This window comes from Equus przewalskii, chromosome 25, assembly GCF_037783145.1.
Source record: "Equus przewalskii isolate Varuska chromosome 25, EquPr2, whole genome shotgun sequence".
In the NCBI taxonomy this organism is placed as follows: Eukaryota; Metazoa; Chordata; class Mammalia; order Perissodactyla; family Equidae; genus Equus; species Equus przewalskii.
The window spans coordinates 35,523,149-35,542,756 of NC_091855.1; the positions used below are offsets into that span (position 1 = coordinate 35,523,149).

The following is a 19,608-nucleotide window of genomic DNA, read 5'->3' on the forward strand; positions in this document are numbered from 1 at the left end:
CCGCGGCGGGCGCAAGCGGGAGAAGGGAGAGGAGTAACTTCCGTTCGTCGGAAGTCGCTCCTCCCCCTTCCTTCTCTTCCCTTTTTGGGATTGGTTCCTGGCACTCAGCCTCCGCCTCCTCCGGCCACGCCCCCCGCGGCTGCTTTTCCCGCCTCCGCAGGGGCAGAACGGCGGTCCGGGTGACAGTTGAGGATGGCCGGAGCGGAGGGCCACGCTGGGCGGCAGTCGGAGCTGGAGCCCGTGGTATCGTTGGTCGACGTGCTTGAGGAGGACGAGGAGCTGGAGAACGAGGCGTGCGCCGTGCTGGGCGGCAGCGACTCCGAGAAGTGCTCCTACTCGCAGGTGGGCGCGCGGCCCGGGCGTGGTCCCCCCCGGGCTCCGCTGAACCCCCTCTTCCCGACGAGTCTTGCCCTGTTCCCGCCTGCGGCGGCCCGGCTCCCCCGTGGTGGTGCGGGGCCGCCGTTCGTCGTAGGCTTCCCCGTCCCAGGCCCAGCTGCCCTTTTACCCTCATCTCCTGGGCCCCCTCTCTCAGCCTGTGTCCAGCAGGAGCCCCCTCGTCCGGCGGTCTGCCTCCGTCCGGCCCCTCGGGATTCTCCAGCCCCTGGCCCGGGGGCAGCTGCTCTTCCCTTCCTCTCCCGTCTCGTCTCGTCGCCCCGGCTGCTTTTTACGAAACCGTCCCCGTGACCTCTCATTCAGACATCTTTGTCCCTACTTTTCCCATCCTAAGAGTATTTAATAGGAACCGAATGGGAGAGTCACAGCAGAATTAAAGGAGAGAGCTCTGGATTTGAAAAAATCTCCCTGTGTGGGCTGGGCTCCTTGACAGCTAGGTCCTCTGCAATTTAGTTTGACAAGTGCTAGCTGGTAGTTTTTTGGCGAGACGAAACAAGTACCGTGTCTGGCTGCGGTCTGCCCCCCATGGGGATAGACCTGAGCCAGGACAGCAGGTGGCACTGGCAAAGGAGGGGGGAGGAGAGAAGGATCTACTTGAAGAGGACATTTGGCACTTGGAAGATGTGAACAAGATTTGAGGGGGTGTGATATAGTGTTTGGCGACTCATCCTGTATTTCTAGGTACAAAAATGGAGAATGGTGGGTAGAAGAAAACTAACAAGGGAGGAGAACTGGTGGGAGGAAGAAGGTTACCTTGGTAGGGGGAGTGCATCGAGTAGAACATTGGGGCATGAGGAGAGAGACTTGGGGTCATTCTGTGGTGTGGACTGAGGTCATAATAGCACTTGTCGCCGTTGACCAGTTGGGTTTACTCTGCCAAATGGTTATATTTTTGAATACACCTGCTATCCAAAGATAGTCCCAGGTGTTTGCTGGTATTTTAAAACCTTTGGTCACCACTAAAACAGCTTTTTCTCTGCTTTCCTTTTTAAAAAAGGGTCTATACATAAGCTATTTTTGAAATATACTTAGTTTTATAAAACAGACTTCCTTAAAATTTTCTTTTTATTGTAGTAAAATATGTAGAAAATCGCACAAATTATGTGGAGGGCTTGAAAAACAAACACACACATTGCAAATACCTACCACCCAGATCGAGAAATAGAACATTTCCGACATCCAGAAGCTTCCTTCTGTCTCCCTCCTTCCTAGAGGAGGGTAAAAGATTTCTAAAAGTTTTGTCTGTTTTTCCTTCAGCTTTTTATTTTGAAACGTTTAAAATCTACAGATATGTTGAAACACCATTGTACCTTTTACATATATTCACTTTTTAAACATTTTACCACATTTGTTTAATCTTTATCATCTTCTTTATAATATACTTTTTTTTTGCTGAACCATTTGAAAATAAGTTGCAGATATCATGACACCACACTCGAAATACTTCAGCATGCATCTCCTACAAATCAAAGGGATTCTTTTAATGCATTGATTTTCTCTTTGGTGGAATCACAGGATTTTCCAAAATTAAAGTGTGATATTACTTACATCAACCTGTGCACATTCCCCTACGTTTTCGTGTATCACAATGAGTAATCAGACCAGCTTATTGACAGCTGACTGAGAATATTAAACTTCCTACCACTTTAAGAAAAAAGTGTATGAAAACAAGCACTAGTATAGTAAATATATAGTGATATGAAATGTGCAACAATGTTGGCGTACTCTCTTGTGTAAGCTTTTTTATTAGTTTTAGTGTTTTTTACAGGAAGATCTTGAGCACAGATAATCTGATTTCAATTATTTCTCAGATCACAATATGAGTATTAGGTAACCATGCCATATTTCATTAATTTATTCTCTCTCTTTTTGCATTTTGGGGCTGTCTTTTAGGGCTCAGTAAAGAGACAAGCACTATATGCCTGTAGTACTTGCACTCCAGAGGGAGAAGAACCAGCAGGAATTTGCCTAGCCTGCAGTTATGAATGTCATGGGAGTCATAAACTGTTTGAACTATACACAAAAAGGTAAAGATGATCAGAGATTGGTGCTGAATGCTTTTTGAATGTTTAAATTCTTTCCCAGCTGCATTTTTTTCTTAATCTTGCTTTTCCATTCAAAGTAACCGTGCACTGGTAAAATTTAATGTAATTATTTAATATAATTGGAAAGAATATTTTTTCCAGAGGGTCTTTTAAAATATAGTTATGGGACAAAATGAAACTGCTCATCCTTCTCTGCCATTATTTTACTCGTGTGAGATATAGATATTTGTATTTATGCATGTTAATTTCCAGAGTTATTAAATCTTTTATTGTTAATGTTCTTGGAGAAATTCCAAATTGGATCCATGAATAGCAACCAAGGCCACTTTTTAGATCCCAGAAATGAGTTGAAAGTGAAGAGGCTATATGAATTTAAAGGGTAAGTTGTTAGATTTAAAAGAAAAATTAAAATTGGCTCTTCCTCCTTTGTTTCAGAAATTTTCGTTGTGATTGTGGAAACAGCAAGTTTAAAAATTTGGAATGCAAACTATTTCCTGTAAGTAAGCACTGTAACTATAGATGTATTGAAAGTAGCTGACACTGATATTTGCTGGAGTGGGTAAAAATCAAATATTTTCCAAACCAGAAGTTTTTATGCTTATTCTTTGCAAATGGGCAAATCAATATTAGACTGTATTCCAGTTTTTATCCCGTTGGAAAACTAAGTAACCTGTTCAGAGTCTGCAGAATAGATTGTAATTAATATGAAAGGTTTTTGGGCGAATGTTTGAAGTGATTCAGGTTTCGTTATGCTGGTTGTGCCCATGCTCTAAGGCTTTGAAGGCAGAGGGTATGACTCTAAAAACTGAATAAATAAAATTTGGTAATAGTGAATGTGGGCTGGATGCATACAGGAGTTTTTTTACTGCTTTTTGACTAATAAAAGCTACACTAATATAACTTTTAGTGAAATAACAGAAATGAAAGAGAAAGTGAGGGATTTTACCTTGTTCAGTCATAATTGCCAAAACTGTCATGCTTTTCCCCTCCTTTGAAAGTTATTTTTAGACAGTTTTCTTGCCCGATTTTTGCCTTCTGGTAACCTGGGGGCTTTGGCTGTCACAGCTGGGCGTTAAGAAGTACTTTGAAATTCCAGGCCGATGTCAGTTTATGTAGGCTGATGATTAATACTTATGATTAACTTTTATCACCATTTTATTAAATGGATGTATTCAGTCTCCCCTAATTGCTACAAAGAAGTTAAAAAAATAAATTTTATTTTTTCCCAGGATCCTGGAAAAAAATATCTCTTTAATAGGCATGAATTCTTTTCCTTTGTACTTTGAAAGTTAAAGACCGGTTCCTGGGGAGACAATATTTAATGCAGAAATTACTGAATGCATATATTTCATGATGCGTGAAATGATAGTTAAAATCAGAACATATTATATGTTGAAATTAATATCTTTCAGGACAAAGCAAAGATAAATTCTGGCAATAAGTACAATGACAACTTTTTTGGATTGTACTGCATTTGCAAGAGACCTTATCCTGATCCTGAAGATGAGGTGAGAGAATTGGGGGCTAAGCCTGGGGCTGTGTCATCTCTAGCCTTCACTCCACAGCCTCTTGTCATTTCTGGGCCTCTGTAGCTGTTCAGGAGGAATTTGGGGATTGTGAAAGGATTCAGGATTTATTCCTTATGAATCTGGCTGGATCTGTAACTGATAGAGATCTCAACTGTTCTTCTTATTCTGAAATCACGAGAGTGAAATATTGGACAGGATTTTCCCAAGGCCAGGCCTTTTCCCCTTCTCTCCCTCTTTGCCTGCCTGCCTGCCTGCTCGACTCCTTCACTTTTTAAAAAATGACCTTCAACCTCTTGTGTTCCTGGAAGGAAAGCAATGGGCTATGCAAACTGGATCATCTTAGAAATTTCAATTAGAAGTATACAGGAGTTTTTCTCCTTCCTCTCTCCTGTACCTTTTTACCTCGCAGACATGACCAGTGTTAACACTTTTTGGTGTATGTGTTTTTAGACCTTTTTCTGTACACATATATGTGTATGAGTGAATGTGTATTTCAATTTGTAGTTTCCTTTTCTTTTAAAGAAAGTGAAAATTCTGGACGTTCACTTCTGCAGCTTGCTTTGCTCACTTATCAGTATATCATAGCCATGCTTCCATGTCTAACAATACATGTCTGGCCTGTTTAATCGCAGCAGAGTATTCCATAATTTGACACGCTGTAAGTTAGTTACCTGAATGTTCTTCCAAAGCAGACTGGCGTTGTCTGGTTTTTCAGTGTTATGAAGAAAGCTGCGGTTAATATCCTTATGCAGTGATATGACTGAGTACTCCTGCCAGTATGTACACAGAACAGATACCTAGAGGTAGAACTCAGGATCAAAGGATATTTTTATTTAAAACGGTGATCTGTGAAAAGGATTCAGCCACCAACAGTGTGTGATAGTGTTTTTTCCCCAACACTCTGGTCATCCCTACATATCAGCAGTCTTCTAAAATTTTGCCATTCTAATAGAGGAAGAATGGTATCTTTAAAAAATTTTCCTTTTTATGGTCGTGAGTGAGGTTATGCATCTTTTCATGAATTTATCAGACATTTGTAACAATCTTCTATCTGAATTGTCCTTTTGTATCCTTGGCCCATGATTTGATTGGGTAGGTTTTGTTTATGCATTTACTGATTTGAAGGCGTCATTTTGTATTTAGAGAAATTAGCCTCTGCCTTCTTTCTTGCTTTCTAGTTGTCTTGGAATTTTAATTATTGAACCAAATTATATAGAGGAACAAATTGAAGATATCTTTGAGTTAACAAACATAAAACCTTAAAACTGGATATTTTAAGGTATGGAGTAAAGTGTTATAACACTGTTGAATCTTTAAAAGACAGAAAGAATAAGATGGCGAATAAATTGATCAAGGCAGAAGAAAGAATAAAACTGCTATTTATATATATATAAAGCATTTTTTTTTCCTTTAAGAAACCATAATAGTGAAAGGACAGAACAACATTGGAATATTAATCAGTAGATATGAAAGCCTTAGAATAAAATGAAGATCATTCTAAAAATCGTCTATGCCCTTTGGCATATAATTTTCCTAAGGCCGGAATTTAGTTATTATTTAATTTACTCAAATTGGGGAAGTTTTGTCCATATAATCAAGAGATTATAACATTTCCTTTTCTTTTTTTTTAAAGATTGGCACCTGGGCTAACAACTGTTGCCAATCTTTTTTTTTTTTTTATTTTTTCTGCTTTATCTCCCCAAACCCCCCTGTACATAGTTGTATATCTTAGTTGCAGGTCCTTCTAGTTGTGGGATGTGGGATGCCGCCTCAGCATGGCCTGACGAGCAGTGCCATGTCCGCGCCCAGGATCCGAACCCTGGGCCACCGCAGCGGAGCGCGCGAACTTAACCACTCGGCCACGGAGCCGGCCCCTAACATTTCCTTTTCAATTACTTGGCAGCATGATGTGGTGAAAAGTCCCAGTTGTCACATTCTGCACTGGTCAATTCATATTACCTCCCTGGGAATGGGTTTATCTAGAAAATGAGACTACATTACTTATTTATAAAGTTTTGTGAGAATCAGATATTAAGCAACTGATATGAAAGAGCTTTGACAGTTGCTTGCAAAGTGCTTATCTCATTGTAACACCAGTTCGTGTGGAATGAACTTCTCTGGCCGCTTGATCCACTGTCTCTCCCTGTCCCCTTGACTCCTGGCATGTGGATAGTGGGCTCACAGATCTGGTAAAGAATTATTTAATATCTGATTCTACTGTGTGCCAGATTTGCTTCTGTGTCCCAGAATTCACTGTAGTCATTAACACATACACTGCTTTTCCACATTAGATTCCAGATGAGATGATCCAGTGTGTAGTCTGTGAAGACTGGTTCCATGGAAGGGTAAGGAAAGCTTTTGCCTTTAAAAGCCATTGCCTTCACAAAAAGAGAAAAGATCCTTTTTTTTTGAATTGTGTTATATTTTACATTACAATTACTCATCCAAAAATAAACTATAAAGATATGATCAGTGTACTCTTGCAGTGTACTCTTATATTTGTTTATAAAATAATGAGCATTTTGGATAACTTGGAGATCACAAGAAAAATATTTGATTTTCTGTATTCACAGCATCTTGGTGCCATTCCCCCCGAGAGTGGGGATTTCCAAGAGATGGTGTGCCAGGCTTGTATGAAACACTGCTCTTTCTTGTGGGCTTATGCTGCACAACTGGCAGGTATGTGTCTTTGTGGAGTGGGTGTGCCACAAAGTTGTGCTTGTAAAATTTGTATGTTCAGTCGAGAATGTTTAGCAACTGTTTTTACCTGGACTCTGAGGTCTGGAAAAGAAGTGTGAGGTGTGTTCCTTCTCCCCAAGGTGCTTAGAGATTGGTTGGGAGACTACCAAGAATGAATCTGTACTTAACTGGTGTGATGCAGAGTATGGAGGAGACCAGAATTAGAGAAAATGAAGGAGGCAGTTTTCGAATGGGAATTCCAGAGAGAAATAGAACCCAAATAAGTTGTTCTTAAATGTAAGACCTGCTGTTGCTTGGGGAGGGGTTGGCAGGTTGGACAGTATGCTACCTGGCTCTTCTATTAGACGCTAAGAAATTGACCCGAACGACTAACCAGCACTGAATGGTCTTGAGGCATTAAATAGTGTATTTTATTGGTAATGCTGTATGTATTACTTAATTTATTTTTAAAGTGGCAGTTATTCATCGTATCTGCTGCTCTGGCCTCATAATTGCTTTGCCTTTCTCACCTTTAGGGAACACTTCACCATACAAACCACAAACAGCATAGCCATACCGAAGATCTCATCCTACGCTTTTGATTGGTCTCGAAGTTCTTAACCCTTGGGCTCCGTCTTCTGTCCGTGCCCTTCCCTCTTCTGTCTGTCACTTTGCACTGGCCTGTGTGTTTCTCATTGATTGGTCTCGAAGTTCTTAACCCTGGGGCTCCGTCTTCTGTCCGTGCCCTTCCCTCTTCTGTCTGTCACTTTGCACTGGCCTGTGTGTTTCTCGTTGATTGGTCTCGAAGTTCTTAACCCTGGGGCTCCGTCCTTCTGTCCGTGCCCTTCCCTCTTCTGTCTGTCGCTTTGCACTGGCCTGTGTGTTTCTCATTGATTGGTCTCGAAGTTCTTAACCCTTGGGCTCCGTCTTCTGTCCGTGCCCTTCCCTCTTCGGTCTGTCACTCTGCACTGGCCTGTGTGTTTCTCATTGATTGGTCTCGAAGTTCTTAACCCTGGGGCTCCGTCTTCTGTCCGTGCCCTTCCCTCTTCCGTCTGTCGCTCTGCACTGGCCTGTGTGTTTCTCATTCATTGGATTTCGTAATTGACCTTCCCCTCCCCTTCACCCTTTCCTGGCAGCAGATGGCTTCATCCCTAGTAAACTGAAATGCCGCCATGCAACATGAGCCTCCTTATCATTTCTCTTCTCTCTTTTATGGTATTTCTGCCTTTCTACCCATCCTTTTTGATTTCCTCCTTGCTTAAAGGAAAGCTGGTGGTTTTTTCAAAACTACCCTGCTACCTGCGTTTGCAGTGAACTCTCTTCCTACTTCCCCTTGCTTCCTGAGGTGTCCCTTCTCTCTGTAACATCTGTGGTGTTTTCCTTTCTTCTTTACAAATAAAGTGCTTAAGTAGTGATTGATATTTGTAAATGAACTGTTCAATTATTTCAACTCTTTGGATTAGGCAGGCGTAACCTAAAAAAGTGTTGATATTTCCTTTCTCATTATTCCAGAGATTAAGGTTGCCTTTCTCCTTTCCAGATTCTGAAATATTTTTTAATCAGATTAAGTGGTTTCATTGTCTAATAGGCCTGTGGATATGTGTGTGTTTTTTCATTGAACCCACAGTAACTAAAGTATCTGCTGAGGATGATGGGTTGGTGCTGAATGTTGATGGAATTGGTGATCAGGAAGTTATCAAACCTGAAAATGGAGATCATCAAGATAGTACCCTCAAAGAGGATATTCCGGAGCATGGAAAGGATGCTGTCAAAGAAGTGAAAGCAGAGCAGACTAGCGAACCGTGTACCAGCTCTAGTTCTGCATCTGATCCCCAGGTAACGTATGAAGCATGAGCCATAAGAGAAAGAGAACTTGAAAAGTTAATTCTCTAAGCTCTACAGCCTTGGATTTCAGTTGTACCCTCTTCCTAAAGAAATCCCTTCACAAAATGAAAACTGCGATAGTTTAAAAAATGCACTTCAAAACTTAATTTTATTTCAGACGGTGTTTAAGAATCAGCATCTCAACACGGAATCACAGTCTGGCTGCAAACTGCAGGACCTTAAAGCTAAGCAGTTTGTGAAGAAAGACACTGCCACCTATTGGCCCCTGAACTGGCGTAGCAAGTTATGTACCTGCCCAGACTGTATGGTGAGTAAGTACCCGATCAAGTTCAATGTCAGCATGTTTTGTGCACTGATGCCTAAAATAAGAACATCTGAAAAGGATATTTATGAAATGGGTGTTAGGAGTGCAGAGAACTTTCGAAATTTTTGTGTTAAGCAAATTTATGACTAGTATTTGCAATCTGAATGCTTGTGGAAGAAATTAAGAATTATGCAATAGTTTTTATTTACTTATCTTCATTTTAGTGTCAAATAGCAATTCTGAGCTTTTTTATATCATAGAGTTGCTTGGAAACACAGATTGCATGAAAGTTACAGTGAGTCAGTGGTTTTTAAGTAAAGATCTCTTAGACCATACAGTATCTACTAGGAAGTTGAGAGATTTCTAAAAGAGATTTGAGCAAAAAGAATACATAATTCAAGCACCTCTGTGCTGAAAGGCTCAGGTTTTTCTGGCAGTTAATCTAAAATAAATTAAATAAGTTTTTAGTGATTCTCATGAGGTTGACTTTCTGAGACTGACATACAGTTCTAATGGGGAAACTGGTTTTATTTTTTAAAGAAAATGTATGGCGATCTGGATGTCCTGTTCCTGACAGATGAATATGACACAGTTCTGGCTTATGAGAACAAGGGCAAGGTTGACCAGGCGGCTGACAGGAGGGACCCTTTGATGGACACGCTTAACAGCATGAACAGAGTCCAGCAAGTGGAGCTGATTTGTGGTAAATACCGTTGGAGTGTGAAAACTCAAGAAGTTTGTAAAGTTTCCTTCTCTATTGAAGAAAATATGTGTATACGAATATATGTGTATATAAGGAGGACAACTAATGCCTGTTATTTTAATTTCACACAAAGAAAGTTTAAATTTGGAATTATACAGTACACCTCAACTCCATTTGCTTAATTGTAATGTTGCTGGGGGTTTGGCTGCTATTACCATTGAATCAGGGTGACATGCTAGAGTAATTACATTCTTGGGAAACCATAACATGTGCTATTTTGACTAAGGGTAGATGTATGAGTCAAGAATATTAGTAAGTCCATTTCTTTTTCCAGGCATTGAAATAATTTTCATTAAGCATAACGTGTCATCTTTTTGAGCAAAACACCGTTTTGACAGTTCTTGAGGTTGCTTCAGTGGTTCACAGGAAACCACTCGAGGGGAGAATGTCCCCAAACCCTTTGTGCAGGCTTTTACATTTTTTCCCCCAGTCTGCCCAACTTATTTTAGTGATTTTTGCCCCGGCCAGTTTCTGCTCGGTTGTCACTCCCTTTGTGCTCCTTTTATGGCATTGGTCATTTCTGTCTTTTATTTGTAACTATTTCATTAATCTCTTTTTGCCTTTATTAGACTAAAAGCTTTTCGAGGATGGAGGCTGCATCTAAAGGTTTTTGTAGCGCTCACAGTGCCTCGTACATAATATAAGCTGTTGAGTTAGCGAACGGTTTTAAAACTGACTGACGAGCCCAGGTTTCTTTCGGTATTAGAATTCCAGAGAGCGAGGAGAACCTTTAAAAAATTCCTGGCTAATCTTTTTGGGGGTGAAGATATTTCTGTTTTTTAATGAAAAAAGATCCCAGATGTCAAAATGGAGGAGTTTGAGAGAAATTGGGAACGAGTTTCTATGCAGGTTTCACTTAAAAATTTAAACTATTAACATACTCAAATGTCAATGGTAAAGAAATATTTTGTTTCCAAAAGCAATGGCTTATCTAAAGTTTAAGTCCTTTTTTTGTTGTTTTAATTTAGAATATAATGACTTGAAGTCTGAACTTAAAGACTATCTCAAGAGATTTGCTGATGAAGGCACGGTATGTTGAGTTAAAGAATTTTAATCATTTTAATCATAGCCCTCTATGTTTTGAATAGACTGTTCATTTTCTTTGATGAAAAAAATGACTGTGCATCTTAAACTGGGTACTTGAGAGTTTGATGCAGGCAGAGCTAAGAGAATTCAATAAGAGCTGGGGCCCAGCCCACTGGGGGTCCTTCCCGGCCCTGGGGCAGAGGGCGAGGGCCGGAGCAGCCACACAGATCTGAGAGAGCAGCCAGTCATGCTGATTCTGCCCAGCCCACCTTCCAGCAAGGGTCCCTGGAGGAGGAAGGAAAATGACCAGGCAGGAAAAAATTAAATCCAGACCCCTTTTCTGGGATTCTGGGTTCTATAGTTTAGAATAAAAGAACTTTCTAATTGGAGGCTAAAACATTTCTCTTGCCACTTAGGAGAGCCTCGATGCTTTTGAGGGTGACGTCGACTCTACAATGTGTAATGTTTTACAAGTCTTCCAAGTGAATTCACCATACTTCTTAGCTCTTTACGACTCATGGTGGACAGAATTTTTTTCTAAAGTGCCTTTCTGTCTTCCAAAGGCAGATATAAAACAAAATGTGACTTTTCTTTTCATGGCCTGAGGTTGTCCTTATGGACAGTTAAATATTTTGCTCTGCTCCAGCCAGATGTAGAAATCGAGTCATCTGTGGTCTGACGGATCCTCAGGACGTGCCCTGAGACTTGCTGTCTTGGCAGTAGTCTCTACCAGCCTCCTTTAGGTCATTTCTTCTTTCTCAAAAATGTAGACCTTGCAGCCGCCCGGATTTCTGGGCAGGGTCGCAGTGTTGCCTTTCTGCAGAATGAACTATAAAATCAGAAGTTAAAGGAGCCTTCCCTTAAATGGGTTCCACGTTTTTTAGAGAATGTTCTTCACGGTCACCCTGAACGTCTTCCTGCGTCCCAGGAGTTCTTCAATGACACTTCTTCCTGTTTCTGTTGCAAAGGCCAAGTTCTGCTTAACGTGGACGCATTCTTCTCTCTCGCTGGAACTGAGACCGTTCGTGGGTGTGCCCATCTTAACCTCTGCGCTCCTAGTGGACATCCGAGGTCTTTCAGATGCGTCAGAGCGTGCTCCTCACTCTGCTCCTGTGCAGTGTGTGGTCAGCGTGCTCCTCATTAATTTTATTACATACATACACTGAAAATCTCAGAAAAGAAAAATAGTAGCTATGTTGTCTTTTTCCATTCACGTCTGACAGTTTTATTCAAAGTCTTCACATGTGTCTTCAACCTATGGATCTTAGTTATCACTGGAACCACTCTGTGATTCTTCGTAAGAGAGATTTTTTTCCTAAGATTTTATTTTCCTTTTTCTCTCCAAAGCCCCCTGGTACATAGTTGTGTATTTTTAGTTGTGGGTCCTTCTAGTTGCGGCATGTGGGACGCCACCTCAGCATGGCCTGATAAGCGGTGCCATGTCCACGCCCAGGATCCGAACCAGCGAAACCCTGGGCTGCCCAAGCGGAGCGCGCAAACTTAACCACTCGGCCACGGGGCTGGCCCCTGAGAGATTTTTTTAATCTGAGATGATGATTTAAAAGGACAGAAAAATATTATTTTTCATTGTTTGTTCCATGACATTACTAACTACATCTTTACAAAAAACAAACGAAAATCTTAAGTTGCCATAAGACTTCTCTGCTTTGGCTGTATTTGTCCACAGAAGATAATGCTAGTAAGTTATAGATGTTCTCAGATGACAGACTGTGTTTTATTTAATGTTTGTGTCTGACTATTAAAAAAAACACTTAGAAACTACAGATTTTCTGAGGCAAATTTTTTATTGAACCCAAATGTTTTTTCTTTAACGTTTCTACTGTCCATGCTGGTTGTGGGTGAGGGTGTCTAGAAAGTAAAGATTGCACATTGTAATTTGTGTGCTTTAAGGTCTCCTCCCACAATATCCTGGCAGGAGAAATTTTTTGCCTTTTATTGCCTTTTAGTGTTTAATGTTTGTGCTCCAAGCTAAGGATGGATCTTTCATATTAGAACTCCCAAGTATCCTATTTAGTAGCATTTTATAAGTGTCCGTTTCCGAGCCTTTTAGCCAAGTACGTTAGAGTTTTGAGCCACGGTCGTTTATCTCAGTGTGTTAGCCATCTGGATCCTGAATCTGTTAGGGGCTCTCATTCCTCACCAGCTGACCAGCAGTTTTATTCTTGGTGCTTGTGAACCTGGTGTATCAGCTACCAGACTGTGGTGGAGAACTGACAAAAGGTTCAGTCCTACTGGGAGCATTAATAAGTATCTTCTCTCACTCTTACCCCAAGAGAGTGGATCAAGTCAGCATTCTGTTTGCGATTGTTAGCAGCACTCCACCCTGCTGTGGGGGGAGATTTCACTCTATACACAAGTATTTGTCCTCTTTGTGACGTTCTCTCTCCCTCTTGCTCACAGGCTTTCATGTGCTTTCTCTTTCTGTTTCTCTTTCCCTCCCTCTCCCTGCCCCACCTTCATTCCTTCATGACAGTAAGCATGTGTTACCTTTGTAATTAAAAAGTAAATTCTCACACCTTCTCTTGTGATTTCCGTAAACAGCTTTAGACCAGAGCAGCTGGCATAGACTCTCTCTGGGGGAGCAGGGACTAGCTTCTGGGTTGTCCCAGTTTACTTTTTATCCATATTTTCCTTTTGCCTTATTTTCTTCTTTTTACTATTTTATTTTGCTAATATCATAAATACCTTTATATGATACTCCAGTCCTTTTTCCAATAAACTGGAAGATAAATTTCTCATTTTTATTACATAACATGCATATTCCATTTACTAAAAGTGTGCTATAGCTTTTACCAATTATTTTTCCATTTATATAGCAAACACCTTAATTTTGGACTCTGAAAGGGGGAAAAGTTTTGTGGTTCCTTTTTTTCAGCAAAGAAGAAAGCACAAATCTCAAAGCAGAACAGCCTTAGTTTTCTGTGGGTGCTGACACAGAGCTGGAGGACACCCCCCCCCCACAAAGACAGCTGTGTCCTGAGAGCAAGCAGTGGTCTTAGGGGCCTCTTGGGGTTCTTAGTCTTGTCCTGGCTCTGCCAGTTTTCTTTTCAGCTAATATTTATTGAGAATGTCCTAGGTGCCCGGCAGTGTTCTGCAGGCATTATATCTCATCTCATCTTCAAATGACCCTGTTAGATAGGAGCTGCTTTCTCTCATTTTGTCTGAGGTAACTGAGGTAGGTAGTGGCATCTGTGCTCTGCACGCTTAGGCTCTTCTGCCTGGCTGTGTGACTCGGAACAGGCCGGCCCCTGTGAGCCTGGACGAGCTCTCCTATAAAATGGAGATAGTAAATTAATTACACAGAACAATTCTTATCAGCAACATTGTTGGACTCGTTTGTGACTGTTACGAGCGGTTATTGCTGTCCTGTGATGTAGTTCCCTTTCCTTAACCCTTGCTTTTCATCAACAGGTTGTTAAGAGAGAGGACATCCAGCAGTTCTTTGAAGAATTTCAGTCCAAGAAGAGAAGAAGAGTGGACGGCATGCAGTATTACTGCAGCTAGAGGGGGGCATGGCGCCTTCTCCTCCAGGCCAATGAAATGCCACTTACTGTTCCAGGAATAAAAGAGGCATAGTTCCCATTTGGTCCTCTTGTCCTCTCTGGAGAGGCCTCCTCCTGCGGCCCTGAGCTCCCTTCACTCTCCTTAACTACAGTAGCCACAATGTTGATGCTGATTTCACAACCAGCATTCTTGCTGACTCAGCTCAATGTGATCATTCCACAGGCCAGCCCCCGCCCCTGTCTGCCCAGGGTTATTTGCTTGTAAGTTTTAAGATGTTTGATTTCGTTTTGAGAAAGTAAACTAGTTTCTTTTCTAGTGACTTGTCCTTTAACTCCTGAATGTGTCTTCTCTGCCACAGAGCTGTTGTCTTCCAGGACGTGCTCTGTGGGGCATCGCAGAAGTTCTCTTCCTGTCAGCTAGAACCTCTGTGGTGCCCTCGCCCCCGAGATCCTGGTGCCTTGGGTCAGAGCCGCCTCAAGCCTGGTCTGCTCCTTCTCCCACATCCCTGCTTTCTGAGGTTTGGTCACGGCTTAGAAAGGATCTCGGAGCTTGTTTCTTCTTGGCCCAGCGTCCAGAGTAGCAGCACTGATGGTTTTCTGGCCTGGACGACTGTCACAGGCAGGAGGTTGGCTGATGGCAGGATCGAGGAAGCCAACCTTGGTTGCAGATTTGACTAATAAATTTAAAGTGAAAATTTCACTCACGATTCTCCTGGCACTAGTGTAGTAGAATTTCAGCACTGTCGCGCTCACAGTGCTTCCTGGAAAACATTTGCCAGTGTGCTCGTCCCTCTTCTGCTGCCTAAACATAGACCGGGTACTACCCTGTGAAATCTTGGTGGTTTACAAAGTCCTCTGGATTCCTTTATATTATCAGGGATATTCATAAGCATATATTAAAAACGGACCTATTTTGATATTATTCTGTTATGAAAATGTTATTAGAACCCCAATAAATTATTTTTTCCTTTTAAATCTGTGCTGAAGAAAAAGATACTGGTTTAGCTTCCTTGTCAGGAACAGGGCAGTGAGGGCCCTGTCATGGAAGAGGCAGAATGTGGGAGGGGTCCCAACAAGGCCCTGGGCCGCACGAGTGCGGAGCTTTCCGTATGCACACGTGCACGTCCGCAGCGGGGTCCCGGTGACTGAGACATTCCTTTGAAGAGCCTCCTAGGATGTTGTGTGGAGCCCCATATTTAAGGGCCGTCCTTTCAGTTGGTATGACATCTCTTTAAAGCCCCTCAGTCTATGTGAAAACACCTTTTGACAAACGCAGAGCCCTCAGTTGCTGTCTCCCTCTGGAGGAACGTGGTCTTTCCTGACAATAATGGCACACAGTGAGGTACGTGACTATAAGCGTTTGAGGCTTTGGGACCACACGTGTTTACTCTTCCTTCGTGTGTCCAGCAGTCACGTATCTGAGTGCCCACTGAGCCCTGGATGGAAAGAACTAGGCGACAGAAAGTCAAGGCCTCAAAGAAATGGTCCAACCCGTGTTTTCCTGCATCAAACAAACCCCTAATTACAGATTCCCATGGAGAGTGGTGTGTGGAGCTGGAAGGTCTGGTGGCCACAGTTGATGCTTGTGTGCCCTGAGCTGGCCTTGGAGAAAGGGGTAAACAGGCCGGGGTGGAAAGCTCAGGGCGAGTGTGAGGGTTTCCAGTCCCCAGCTTGGGGTCCTTCCAGGTCCGAGGGTTTCTGAGCCTCCTTTGCAAAGATGCACTAGCAGTGTACCGTTGTGGCCTGAAAGTCTGCATCTTCTCAAACATTTGCTTTCACTACCAGAAAGTTCCTTACTCCTTACGACAGGTCAGGACCAAATCTCAGAGGCGACGTGTCACTGTGCAGCGCGGTACAGATCCGCCAGCGCTGGAGGGCTCGCTCTGTGAAAGGGGCTGTTCCTGCTCTTACATCAACCAGAAAAACCTCTTTTTTTTACCTATTGTTCACAACTAGTTTTCTTATTGACTATTGGACCGTCTCTGCTTGTAGAGACTGATTTTGGCCAACATGTGGCAGTTGATATTAATGCATGTTTTATGCAAAATAAGAATATGATATTAGTTGCTTTTAAGGAATTCTGGCGTTGTATGTGCATTTTTGTAGAATTGTTACTGGACTTATAATTACATATTAACTCCAATCAGGTTTCTGTAAAATTTAAATAAAACCAATTCAAAATAGTGGCTTTTCAGACTGTAGTCATATTGAAATGCACACAGCCTCCCTTGGCAGGCTGTAAGGAAACGAGTATGATATTGAGTGTACTCCACCGGCCGTTCCTGCCCGGGTCCTGCTCTCGCAGAGGGACTGGTTCATTTCTCTCCTGCTGGTTGATAGAGGTGACTTGATCTGAAGTCCCACCAGCAGAGCGTCTCACTCCCCTGGCTTTACAACGCCTGGGAGGGCGTTCCATGATTCCTCTTGGGGCCCAGATGAGCAGGACAACAGAGAAACGGGCGTGGGCTGTGACCGAGCACAGTTCGTCCAGGTGTGGCCGTGCACAGATGGAGGGCGGGGAGCCCGCAGTCTGAGGAGGAGATGAGGGCCACCTACGTGGTAGCCATGCTCAGAGAGAAATGTGAAAACGCCCAAAACGCCACTGTGGAAGGCCACTTTGGTCTCGTCCCAGCCCATGCCTCCTTGGAAATGATTCAGACTGGGGTCGTCCCCCAGGGTGAGTTAAGCCCGGGTGAATGAAGGGCTCTCCCCAGCCCTGCTCACGTGTCTGAAAACTCAGGATTACAGGAAACCTGCAGCCCTCCCAGCTCCCCTAAAGGACCCTCGTGGAGCAGAGGAGAATTGAAAGAGCGATCCAAGTGATTATTGGACCTTGGCAGTGACCTAGCTCTGCCCCCTGTGGAAGATGGGTGCTTTCTGGAAAACGAGAGAAGGACAGGAAACCAGCCCAGCAGAGCTCCCTGAAGCCAGAGAGGCTGCCTCCCAGTCAGGTCACCTTGAAGCAGCTGCCAGACACAAGCCTTGGTCTGAGGCGGCATCCGGCATTTGACACTGGGCCAAAGCCACAGTGGTACCTCACTGGCCCCCCTGAACCACTGGGCATTAGATGGCTGTGGGCTCCATACGTACCATCACAAGATCTCTGGGTTGGAAGGGACCTGAGAAGCCACCCAGCCTCGCCTCCTCGCAGGACAGGAGTCCCTCCCCCAAGCTGGTCCTCACAGGGCACTTGCGCTGGTCTGGGCCATTCGGCATGGATGCTTCCTGCTCTCGGTGCCAGTGCCCCAATTTTCAGTTAGCTCGCTACCCTCCACTTCCCTGCCATGTGATTTGAGGGGCGCTGGCCACATCCCTCTCCCAGCCGCTGGTATAAATCGTGTGAGCACTGGGGGAGCACTTAGGAGGGAGTCAACACCCAGGAGGGCAAAGAGGAGAGAAAGGAACCAGATCTTCGGTGATTGAGGCACTGAGCCACTGCATTGAGCTTTGCCTGAAGCTTGTGCAACCAGCAGACTTCGATAGCAGAGAACACTTGCACTGTTCTCTAGCTTCTGCTTCTGAGCACAGGGGGCTCACTACCTCATAAGCACTCATTCCCTATTCTCCCAGTCTTGGTGTCTTTTCTTATAGAAAAAGGCTGGATGCTTCTGGACTTTTCCATTGGCCTCCCATACAAATCTTTGCTCTGACCTCCTCCCAATGATGCCTCTGGCAGGAGTGGAGGCTGTTCATGGTGCTCCCTGGCACCTGCTTAGCAGCTTTCCCTGCCCCACCACCTGGAGACACCCATTGGGTTTCTCCTTAGCCATCTTTCCTCCTGCACGGGGCCATGGCTCGTACTGCTGCTTCCCCCACTCACATCCCAGTCTCCTGGCTTCTCTCTCATGCTTCTGCCTCAAGGCTTCAAGCCACAGCTGACCAATAGTTCCATGAGCCAAATGGAAAAGTTCTACAGCTCTATTAGGGTTCTCCAGAGAAACAGAACCAATAGGAGACATACATATGTAATATGGCTCATGTGATTATGGAGGCTGAGAAGTCCCACGATCTGTCATCTGCAGGCTGGAGACTCAGGAGAGCTGGTGGTGTAGGGCCCCAGAACCAGGAGAGCTGATGAAGCGAGTCTCAGGGTTAGTGCAGGACACAGTGTTCCAGCTCAAACGGGCAGGCGGAGGATCAATGCTTCCCTTTGCCTTTTTGTTCTGTTCAGGCCCTCGGCAGATCAGATGATGCCCACCGCACTAGGGAGGGCCAGCTGCTTTACTCAGCCTCAGATACCAGTGCTAATCTAATCCAGAAACACCCTCATAGACATTTCCAGAATAATGTTTAGCCAAATATCTGGGCACCCCATGGCCCAGTCAAGTTGACACATATAATGAACCATCACAACCACCAGTCTATTTCATCTCGTTCGACCCCAAGCAGTGTTTGTGGAGGAAGGTGGGCCCCTGGGGTCTGGAGTCCTGTGTGCCCTGCCCCCTGGGATGAACAGTGGGCTGCGCTCTGCCCATTGTTACGCTCTCTCCTGCCCCGGGTGCCCACTGTCAGAGGCCAGCCGAGGAGCACAGCGGTGGGGTGGCCACGTCAGGGTCACAGCACCCCCCTCTGGGGAAGGCATCTCTCAGCTCCCTCAGGAGTGCTCCCCCCTGGTTAGCAGGCCTGGCGCCAGAAATAAAACAGGGCAGCAACTCGGAAAAAGTTGCTGTTTTAGTACAATGAGTGCACCCTCTCCACACAGTTCATTCACAAAGCCGCACAACCAAAAGTCACTAATTTCATCCCTGGGGTTTCTTCTTGGTCCATTTGCAAGTCAAATGCTGCTGACGGAGGCTCTCCTGCTCTCCTTTTCCTGCCTGGCATCCCCGCCCCTCAGTGACCTCTTAATCACGGATGGAAAGACCTGAGACCTTCTGGTGTGGCTCCTTTCCCTTTGTCATAGCACTCACCCGAGTCAGTAATGATGTCTTGGTGAGTTTCTTTGCCTGAGATCTGTCGTCCTCACTACACCATCAATTCTGTGAGGTCAGGGACTGTCTCTGCAGCTCATTATTACAGTGCTGGAACCGGCCCACTGGCGGCCCCCGATGGGTGCTCCACTGTTTGTCGAATACACGAAGGGGAGCGCTCATGCGTGTATCCAGGGGTCTGCCGAACACAGCCACGAGCTGGAAGCTCTGTGCACATGCTCTCATTTCATCCTCACAATGACCCTAAGGATACCATTGTCTACCCCCATTTTACAGATGTGGAAACTGAGGCTCCGAGGAGCTGAGGCTCCACAGCCGGTCAGTGGTGACTCCTGGGGTCAAATGCACGCCTGCCCGACCCCAGGCCCTGCTCGTTTCCCCCCACCAGTCCCGCCTCACTGAAGGGGGCACCTGGGAGCAGTTAAGAATCTCGGGGCAGAAGTGAAGGAAGATGCTTACAGCTTTTGCCTAAATCACAGAGCCATTTTTTATTTTACCCCAGGGTAAGAGGGACGTTGACTCTGCTTTGGTTTGGTTTAGTTTCAGTAAATTAACTTAGACTTACATGA

At 44.2% G+C, this 19,608-nt stretch overlaps 1 protein-coding gene across 2 annotated transcripts; it reads left to right on the forward strand.

Annotated features, from left to right (window-relative positions):
• Positions 1-2: 2 nt before the first annotated feature.
• Positions 3-16,291, forward strand: UBR7 (ubiquitin protein ligase E3 component n-recognin 7). Of its 2 annotated transcripts, XR_011533109.1 has the most exons (12): positions 14-342; positions 2,287-2,420; positions 2,874-2,934; positions 3,851-3,946; positions 6,259-6,312; positions 6,541-6,646; positions 8,274-8,482; positions 8,649-8,798; positions 9,336-9,498; positions 10,527-10,588; positions 14,017-14,369; positions 14,468-16,291. XR_011533109.1 is itself a non-coding variant. In XM_008530641.2 (11 exons), the coding sequence occupies exons 1-11, from the start codon at positions 193-195 to the stop codon at positions 14,107-14,109; spliced, it is 1,278 nt and encodes a 425-aa protein (XP_008528863.2). In that variant the 5' UTR covers positions 3-192; the 3' UTR covers positions 14,110-16,291. The 2 variants fall into 2 exon arrangements, 1 of the variants encoding a protein (XP_008528863.2); XM_008530641.2 differs by having other exon boundaries at positions 3-342; positions 14,017-16,291.
• The last annotated feature ends 3,317 nt before the right edge of the window (positions 16,292-19,608 follow it).